General features: G+C 50.2%; 1 protein-coding gene across 1 annotated transcript in view; it reads right to left on the bottom strand.

Annotated features, from left to right (window-relative positions):
• Positions 1 to 341: 341 nt before the first annotated feature.
• The window catches only part of INSR (insulin receptor), a 219,832-nt gene continuing 209,733 nt past the window's right edge, over positions 342 to 10,440 (bottom strand). The window contains exons 21-25 of the mRNA XM_006902677.1: positions 8,116 to 8,226; positions 7,868 to 8,027; positions 4,362 to 4,491; positions 2,473 to 2,607; positions 342 to 696 (exon numbers count right to left, since the gene is read on the bottom strand). Of these exons, the coding sequence (XP_006902739.1) occupies positions 342 to 696; positions 2,473 to 2,607; positions 4,362 to 4,491; positions 7,868 to 8,027; positions 8,116 to 8,226 (891 nt within the window). The remainder of the gene's footprint in view (positions 697 to 2,472; positions 2,608 to 4,361; positions 4,492 to 7,867; positions 8,028 to 8,115; positions 8,227 to 10,440) is intronic.

The following is a 10,440-nucleotide window of genomic DNA, read 5'->3' as shown; positions in this document are numbered from 1 at the left end:
CAGCAAAAAAAAAAAAAAAAAAAAGCAAACCACCAAAAACAAAATCCTCATAGAAACAGGTGCTTTCTGTCCATCGACGAGGATAAAAAGGAACGAGAATAAGGACATGTTGACTTGACGGGTGCCGGAAGCCCAGCAGTTGGGGAGACCCCGTCCCCTCCGTGTTCACAGTTAACTCCGCGGACGGCGAGTCGGATTGGCGATCAGACAGCTGTGTGTCCGGTCCTAAGGTGACCACGACCGCGTGGTCCCCGTCTCCGAGGCAGGCTTGGCGCTGAAGCAGAGTTGTGAGATCCTGAGTTTGGGGGAGTTCTTCGGACGTGAGGTGGGGGCTGGGCGCGTTAGGACAGGCTGGAGCGGGGCAGGGGCAGGATGCGCCCGTTCTTCTTGCCCCCGTTCATGTGGGTGTAGGGGATGTGTTCGTCATAGTTCCTCTTGAGGCTCAGCGAGGACCCGCCGTCCCGGCCCCCCACCTCGTCCCGCTGCAGGTGCGAGGAGCGGTCCAGCGGGACGCTCTCCATGTCCTCGAACTCCAGCTCCAGGTCCTCGCTCTCGGGCGCCTTGTTCTCCTCACTGTGGAAGAAGGACACCTCCGGGAAGCTGGGGTGCAGGTCGTCCTGGAGTTGGTCGACGATCTCAAGGAAAGTCGGCCGCATCTTGGGGTTGAACTGCCAGCACATGCGCATCAGGGTGATGCTGTGAGAAAGAGGGATAGGTCAGCGTGGGGGACAGGTCAGCATGGGGGACAGGCTGGCATGGAGGACAGGCTGGCGTGGGGGCAGGCCAGATTGGGGGGGACAGGCCGGCATGGGGGACAGGCCAGCATGGTGGGGGACAGGCCAGCGTGGGGGACAGGTCACTGTGGGGGACAGGTCAGCGTGGAGGGGGACAGGTCAGCGTGGGGTACAGGTCATTGTGGGGGACAGGTCATTGTGGAGGACAGGTCAGCATTGGGGAGAGGCCAGTGTGGGGGACAGGTCAGCATGGTGGGGAACAGTCCAGTGTGGGGGACAGGCCAGCACAGGGGACAGGTCGATGTGGGGAACAGCTCAGCAGGGGAGACAGGTCAGTGTTGGGGGAGGTCAGTGTGGAGGACAGGCCAGCACAGGGGGACACGTCAGTGTGGAGAACTGTTCAGAAGAGGGGATGTGTCTGTGTGGGGGACAGGTCTGTGGGGGGACAGGACAGTGAGTGTGGGAGGCATCCCAGCATTAGGGATCTGCCGAGAGGCCTCACCCCTGTGGCTGCCTGCCGGGCAGGCTGCTCACACCAGGTGGCACTCACGTGCCAGGGCACAGGGACGGCAATTCTACTGGTAGCACAAAGCAAGCCAGAGGGACTGTCCCCTTCGCAGGCCAGGCCAGTGAGGGCTTCTCCTGAGGCTGCCTGAGCTCAGCCCATTACCCTGGTTATATCCTTCGCTTCTCCATGGCTTGGTTCGTTCCATGACGTATATTTTGTTGCCTCTTGGTGGGGGGGATGGTTAAGCCAATCAAAACCAAAAAGTCAGCTCACTGCCCACAAGTCAGAAGCAATTAATTGCTAGCTAGCCCTCCCAGGTGTGTTCAGAGGCTGCAGACTGCTCATCTTTCTCCACGGGTGCATTCGAACCCCCTGCTTCGGAGCTGGTTACCCACGAGGTCACCTTTTTTTTTCTTTCTTTTTGTTAACTTAGAAGAACAGACACGATTTTAACTTGCAAGGACAGACCCTTCTTTAGCGGATTCTTAGCAATGCCAGTAAATTTTCCCATTGTCTAAGTGTGTGTGTGTCCAACCCGCTTTGTCCTTTAGTGAAGATTTTTTATAAAAAAGCAACTTTTGGAAGACATAAAAATTATGTTTGATGAAACTTCACGTGTCTAAGAAATAGACAGAACATGAGCTGCTCCCCCACCCCAGCTCCACTCTCCTGAGACAACCACAGTTCCAGGGTTCTCGAATAAACTTCCTAAGAGATGATGCAAGGACAAGCATTCCTATAAAAGGCAGGAGACTCAAATAAGGCAGGCAGATAAAGACAGAACGTGCCAGTGTGTGCGTGCACACAAAAAAGCTGGCTTTGCAAACACACACATCAGTACAAAGCACGAGCATAAAGCTGGGAAATGCAAATATAAACCTAAGTGAAGACATGAGCTGTGCAAACATACAAACATGTAAAGATGTGATAGGCGAACACAAACACGCATAAAGAATTGGAGGAAAGACGCAGGCATATGTGTCAAACGATGCTATGCAAATAGAGGCATGTAAGTAAGGAGATGATACAAACACAGCATGCAGGGAAGGACAGGCTGTGCAAACAGACACACAGACAGAGACAAGATGTGCAAATAACAAGTGTGCGTAAGGAGGAGGAGCAGTTATAAGCAGGCGTGTACGGTTAGGTACTGATGGAAACACAGGAGGCGTCTGTGCAAAGAGCAGGGCTGCTTCGCCATCCCCACAGAACCCACTCCCTGCTACTCACACTTGATCCGGACAGTTTTCCGGCTGATCCAGATACCCCCCATCCATGACAAACTTTAACACCTGCTCGTTCGATAGACCTTGGTAAGGCTGCTCTGCCAAGCTGGTGATTTCCCAAAGGACCACGCCGAAGGACCTGAGTGCGACAGTGAGGGGAGTGACACAGAAGTCACAGAAAGGCACAGAGATACACACGTTCATGCACGGTGCACCCACGTTTACACTCAAGCACCTGGACTCATGCACACCCAATAATCACACGCACCCCCATATGTGTCTGTTTATTCACTCTGTTCCCACCTCACACTCTAATATACTCACCCACACGCACATCCAATACACATCCCCCAATACGTGTCTATTCACTGTTCCCACGTCCCACTCTAATATACTCATCTATGTGCACATCCAATACACACACCCCCAATATGTGTCTGTTTACTCACTCTGTTCCCACCTCACACTCTAATATACTCACCCACACGCACATCCAATACACATATGTACACATACAAGCATACACACACATCTGTTTAGTCACACTCTAATAGGCTCATACACATGCACACCCAATACACACATGTACACACACACACCCCCCTGTTTATTTACACTCTGTTCCCACAACACACACTGACACATTCACACATCTGCACACCCAATAGACACAGGCTCTCATGTGCATATATATCTCCGTTTACACACACTCACACTTATACATGTCCAATACAAACATGCACATACATACCCGGGCACTCACGCACATACATCAACATGCACAAACACATTTACAGGTGTGTCTACAGCACCCACGTTCACACTTAAGCATGTTCAGACACATGTGCACACACACACATCTATGCACACCTAGACAGTCACACTCAAACATGCTAATATGCACGCACACCCATTATATACACGAACACGTGTATACATCCACCTACATGTATGTACACACAGTCACAGGCAAACATATACATACCTGCACACACACATGTTGCTTACGAGTCATAGTGACCCTATGTACAAAAGCACTAAAGGCCGTTCTATCCTGTGCCAACCTCGCCTTCTCAAACACATTCATTCCCACCACTCCACTCACAGAATTGATCCATCTCATCGAGGGTCTTCCTCTCCTGCATCGTCCCTCCACTCTCCCAAACATGATGTCCCTCTCCAAGGACCAGTCCCTTCTTGCAACATGCCCAAAATATGTCAGACGAAGCTTCAGAATCCTTGACTCCAGGGAGCATTTTGGCTTCACCCTCTCCAGGACAAACCTGTTTGTTCTCCTAGCAGTCCATGGTATATTCAACACTCTTCTCCAGCACCACAGCTCAAAGGCATCAATTCTCTTTTTGTCATCCCTAGTCACTGTTTAATTCTCTGATGCATAGCACGTAATTGCGAAGACCATAGCCAGGATCAGGCGCACCTTAGTCTCTACACATACACACATATAAATAAGCACACAGGCACTCATACATGGCCCCACTCATATACATACACGCCCGTGTGTGTGCCAATGTACGTATATATTCACACATTCATGTGTAGACACAAATACAAACTACACATATCACATAGACATTATACACATGCAAATACACACGTGTACACACACACACACACACACACACACACACACACACACACTCTCTCTCTCTCTCTCTCTCTCTTCATTTACTAAGACTGCAGCTGACTGATTAGTGGAGCCATCCATGCACCGTGTACAGAGGCCTTGGAAACTGAGGTGACTGGGCCACGTCCTCAGCAGGGAGAGAAGGGGCATGAGGAAAGCACGCTCGGCTGCTTCACAGGAGTGTGGGACTGGGGGTGAGGGGACATGGGTGAGGGTCACATGAGGGGACTCATGCACGCACAACTCACCACATGTCAGAAGATGTGGTGAAGACGCCGTCCTTCAGTGACTCAGGGGCCATCCAGCGCACCGGGAGTAGGCCCTTGCCCCCTTTCCGGTAGTAATCAGTTTCATAGATGTCTCTGGTCATCCCAAAGTCTGACAACACACAGTTCATTGCTCTTAACCGTCAGCCTATGGCAGAAGCCCGCCATCCCCACCCCTCGTGGAGCCCGGAGGTGGTCTCATAGGGACAGAAGAACCACCAAGGGGAAAAGGGCAAGGCCCTGGCCTGCAGCTCGGAATCCCCTTCTCAACCATGCTTCCTTCTCTGAGATTGTGGGGACATGCTCCTGAACTTGGTTGTAACAAGACTACTTGTTATAAAGACTACTGCTCCCCCCTAGACAGGACCCCATTAATTGCAGGCTGCCCAGCCAGGAACCCTCCTCCCACCTGTTCCATGTTCAAGGCCACAGCAAGGCCTATCCATGTTCCCTCTGCAAAAAAACAAAACAAAACAAAAACAACACCCCAAAATCAAACCTACTCCCACTGAGTCCACTCTGATCCACAGCAACCATACAGGACAGAGCGGAACTGGGTTTCTACGATGTCCTCTTCATGGAAGCAGAGATGCCTTGCCCCTTTCCTGCTACTGGATTCAAACCACGGGCCTTTGGATTTGCAGGCAAGCACTTTAACCGCTCCCACCCCAGGGCTGTCTCTGCATCTCTCTCTAATACACCCACATCTCGCCAGTGCTTGGATTGCACCCAGGCTTCTCACTCATGTGTCACCTGCAGGATCCTTCCAACCCCACAGTCCTTCGACATCATACCACCCAAAAGAGGCCACTAGAAAGGGGAGCAGAACACTTCCTGTTTTCCGACAGGTGTGCAGGAAATGGATTTTGGGCTCATTAGTAGAAAAATCACGCTTATGTAAGCCAATGTCTTTGGGGATTATAACTAGGGGACTATGACCTCCTGTGTCCCATGCTTATGTATAGGATAATGCCTTTGGGATCAGAGATAGGATCCTATCACTTCCTGTGTCCTATGCTTACATAGGATGAAAAGCCTTAGGGGTTGCAAGTAGGATGACATCGTTTCCTGTCTCCCATTGGCTAAACAGGATACTATCTAAATGACTTCACAGGACATTCGAGATCCCCGTGGGACCAGTTCCGGTCCCTTTTCTCAGCCTCATGCTGCAGGCTCCTCCAACTCCCTCCACAATTCCAACCACATCAGCCTTGCTTCCAGCCCTGAGTCCTGGCATCACGCAGGCCAGCCTCTTCTCTCCCTGCAAGTCTCCTCTCATTGATCACTTCCCTGCTGGGGGCTTCCTGAGCCACCACGAGCCCTAGGTTTTCTCCCTCACAGAGCACTTGACTTCCTTCCAAGAGCTTTGCCTACTCTTCACGGCCTTGTAGGGTGCTCTGGTGGCCTCCCATGACTTTGGTGGGTGAAGAGCCACGTTGCCACCCCAAAGGCAAGTGGTTCAAATCCACCAGCTGCTCCATGAGAGGAAGATGGGCAATCTACCGCATGGTTAACAGGTCTGAAAACCCACTGGAAGGTCAGCTATGAGTCGGTTTTGACTTGATGGCAGCACTTAACAACGGTCTTGCATCTATCATGCTTAATCAGAAAAGACTGAAGTTGTCAAAGATTTAATTTTACTTGGATCTGCACGCAACACCCCATGGTAGCAGCAGTTAAGAAATCAAAAGCTGTGTTGCATTGAGCAAATCTGCTATTAAGTCCTTCTTTACAGCAATAAAGAGCAAAGATGCCATCAGTTAGAGACAAAGGTGCCTCTGTCTCAAGTCATGGTATTTTTAGCTGCTTCAAATGCATGTGAGAGCTGGATGATGAGTAAGGAAGGTCCAAGACCTGACACCTTTGAATTGTGGTGTTGGTGAAGAGTATCAAATATCCCACGAACTGCTAACAGAACAAGCAAGTCTGTCTTGGAGGAATTGGGACCAGACGCTTCTGGAGGTCAGGACGCTGAAATGTCATCTCAGGCTCCGGGAATGTTGTCAAGAGGGGCCAGTTCTTGGAAAAAAGGCATCAGAGCAGGACAAGGAGAGGTTCAGTGAAAAAGAGGAAGACCCTCAACTGTGACTGAAACAACAATGGGCTTTGGCACAGAGGAGATCCTGAGGGTGCCACACTCTAGCGGAATGTTTAGATCTGCAGTTGTTCATGGGGTAGTTGTTGTTGTTGTTATGTGCCGTCGAATCGCCTGTGACTCATAGCGACCCTATGTACAACAGCCCTTAACTCTGCTCTGTCCTGTGCCAATCGCACTGTCTCCGACACACCTACCCCCATTACCGCAGTCACTGAATCAATCCACCTCATAGAGGGTCTTCCCTTACTGCGCCGTCCCTCCACCCTCCCAAGCATGATGTTCCTCTCCAAGGACCTGTCCCTCCTTACAACATGTCCAAAGTATGTCAGACAAAGCCCCAGAATCCTTGCCTCCAAGGAGCAGTCTGGTTTTACCCTCTCCAGGATGATTCTGTTTGTTTTCCTAGCAGTCCATGGTACATTCAATACTCTTCTCCAGCACCACAGCTCAAAGGCATCAATTCTCCTTCTATCATGCCTAGTCATTGTCCAACTCTCTGATGCATAGCAAGTGATTGCAAAGACCATGGCCTATATCAGATGCACCTTAGTCTCCAGAGAGACACCATTGCTCTTCAGTACTTTGGAAAGGTCCCGAATAGCAGACTTTCCCATTGCAATACATCTTTTAATTTCCTGGCTGCTGGCCCCAAGAGTGTTGACTGTGGAGCCAAGCAACTAAAGCTGTGAACAATCTCAATCTCTTCACCATCCGTCCTGAGGAGTCATAACAACAAATCAGCATGGTTCAAACTTCCTGTGGTGCAGCTGGGTAGCCGAGGGCCATATATGGTTCCTGAGCTCTTACCATGTGGTCAGTGTGACCATTTAATTTCTTTTCATTGGTTCTAATGGCCATGTATGACCAGTGGCTACTGTTCTGGAGGGTACAGATACACTTAAGCAGTGTGAAGGCAGGAACAGGATGCCTTCCTCCCAGCTGGGTTGTTACCACCAACTGTAACATCTTACCCTAGAAAGCAGGCACTGAATAATGTCTGAAGACTTGAAGGAGTGAGCTAATGAATGAATGAGTGAATGCAAAGGAATGAGAGTCTCAAGACTTGGGTTTTCATCTCTCATCCCCCCGCACACCTTTTACATTGTTGGAGAACACTTTGCACTTATAGAAAATGCAAAACTCTCATTGCTGTCAAGTTGGAACCAATCCATAGCTGACCCTTCAGTGGGTTTTCAGAGGCTATCAATTGCCCAGGCAGAGAATGTCCACCTTTCTCCCACAGAACAGCTGAAGGATTTGAACTGCCTGCCTTTGGGTTGGCAGTCTAACTCCTTACCCACTAGGCCACCAGAGCTCCCTCAAAGTCAGAGAGTTGTTTTGCAATCCACCTTGGACTTCTTCAACCCCTCTGAGCAGAGAGCAGACTGACCTCCGATCTTGACGGTGAAGTCGTGGGCCACCATGCAGTTCCTCGCCGCGAGGTCCCGGTGAACGAACTTCTTGGCGTTCAAGTAGGCCATGCCATCGGCGATCTCCGCCGCCATCTGAATCATCTCTTGCAGGGTCGGGGGAGGGCGGCCAGGGTTGTTCTGAAGTTGCAACGGGTTCATGTTCAGGGACACGCGTGCCCTGGGCCAGGCGCAGAGGCCCTGCTGGGGTCCCTGAGGGGCAGCTCACCTCGGCCTCTGGGCGCAACGAGCGGAGGTAACTCTTGAGGTCTCCATGAGCCATCAGCTCCATCACCACCAGCGTCGGCTGACCTTTGGACACCACCCCCAAGAGGCGGACCTGCGGAACAAGGACGGGGTTCACTGTGGGCGGAATGCTGTCCTTGCAAATCCTCCCCTTTGGGAAGCTTTGTAAGGCTGATGGGGCGGAATAAGTGTGTCTGGAGACAGAAAAAGAGGGTGAGCAAGTGAGCAGAGGCTGGATGGGACGAAAGAAGGGCCGGCAGATGAAGAGCCCCAAAGGCCCAGGAGTCTGAAGCTGAAGGCCCAGGAACGACCCTGAGCTGACAGACTCTTCCACAGCCAGTGCTCCGAACTCAGACATCGTTCTGGTGGCTCCACCTCCACCTCCAAGGCAGGCGGTTCGAATCCACCAGCTGCTCTGTGCAGGAGAGATGGACAATCTCCTCTCACGTGACTTAACAGCCTCTGGAAACCGACAGGGGGTCAGCTGTGAGTCGGTTCTGATTCAATGGCACACAAGGTAATAGCCTCTCACACTGTGAGGCCGAGGGGCCGAGGGGCCGAGGAGAGAGGGGCGTTTTTAAATTGTGAAGCCATCCGCCTGTGGTATTCTAGTTCTAGCAGCCGACACCACTAACACAGGCTTCTTTTCATTCCCTGGCCTCCTGCTCTGTGGTCTGTGTGCTCAGAAGTCTTGTTTATTCTTCTATTGAATACCCTTTCTAACCGTTAGTATCTGGTTTATACAGGTGGTTGTTACGGGCTCTAGTAGCCAAGCAGTAAGGAGCTGCACTGTTAGTCCACAGGCTGGCGGTATGAATCCCCCCAGCCACTGTGTGGGAGAAAGATGAGCAATCTCCCCGTTTTTCCAGTGATTTACAGACTCTGAAAACCTGCTGGAGGGTCAGTTTCAATACAACAGCACTTAACATACAACATATATTGCTGCTGAGTTTATACGTATGTTTATGCATGCTTTATAAAGATTATTTTTACTATAATAGCTAGAATTGTGCAATATACAATGTCATTTTATTACAGTAATGTTTGATAAAAGTACATGTGTATCATTTTTAACAGAAATAAAAGTACATGTATGTACATTTTGGGGGGGGGTGCCAATGAACTGGATCTGACAGCAACCCAAGGTGACCAAGGAGAGCTGCCCCTGGGGGCTTCCTAGGCGGCCTTCAGGGGAGCAGATTAGCAGGTGCAGGTGCTGGTGGGTTTGAACAGGCAACTCTGGCAACCATGCACTTAACCACTTCACCACCAGGGAGGGCACTCTCCCTAGTACGAGACAAACTAACATAGTGACGGCAACAGTGGACTCGAGTGTGTCGGAGGCCCCGAGGACCGCACCACACAGAGCAAGGTTTCAATCTGTGGTTCGCTGCGTCGCGATGAGTGGCAGTGAACTCAACAGCCCCTAACAATAGCATGTGTGTATCTGCGCATGTATATAAACACACAGATACACAGATGACATAGAGAACATGGAATATGTCATCTAGATGTTGTTGTTGTGTGCTCTTGAGTCAGAACCAAATCGGAGCTGAAGCTTTAGGGAGTTTTTCAGAGACAATCAATCACATGGGAAGAGGCTGTCCATTTTTCTTCCATAGAACTATCAGTGGGCTAGTGTGTGTGTGTGTGTGTGTGTGTGTGTATACCATCAAATCAGATCTGACTGGTACAAGAGGAGATTGCCCCTGTTCTCCAGCAGGGCATCTGGTGGATTAGAACTGCGCACCTCTGGGATTGCAGTGCAGCTTCTTGCCACTAGGCCACCAAAGCTCACCTGGCCAGTAGATTCTAACTGCGTATCTGTGGGTTGGTAGCACAATTCCTTACCACAAAGCCACCAGAGATCCATATACATCTAGATTGATAGATTGATCTATCATCTATCTATCTATCTATCTAGATGTATATACTGATATGTACATAGATAGTATTATATATGTAATATTACTGCCTATGTGCGACTTGACGGCACATAACAACAGCATGTGTTACATGTATATTGTTATTGTTGACTGCCTTCGAGTCAAGCATGACGCATAGCGACTCTATGAACAAAAGGCCTGAAGCCCCTCTACAACTATCGACATTTATCAAAGTTCATAGCTTCCAGAGTCATGATATTTAGGAAGTGGATGCCACTCATAGCTCTGGTAGCCTAGTAGTAAAAAGCTTCGCTGCAATCCTGAAAGCACGCAGTTCGAATCTGCCTGCTGCTTTGTGGAAGAACGATGGTTCATTTCCTCCCTTGCAATTAAAATGTCTCTGAAAACCCACCAGAGGGTCT

Source organism: Elephantulus edwardii, unplaced genomic scaffold, assembly GCF_000299155.1.
Source record: "Elephantulus edwardii isolate Elephantulus edwardi_28Jun2011 unplaced genomic scaffold, EleEdw1.0 scaffold00438, whole genome shotgun sequence".
Classification (NCBI taxonomy): Eukaryota; Metazoa; Chordata; class Mammalia; order Macroscelidea; family Macroscelididae; genus Elephantulus; species Elephantulus edwardii.
The sequence above is the reverse complement of the archived record's forward strand: the minus strand, read 5'-3'. Positions and strand labels throughout refer to the sequence as shown.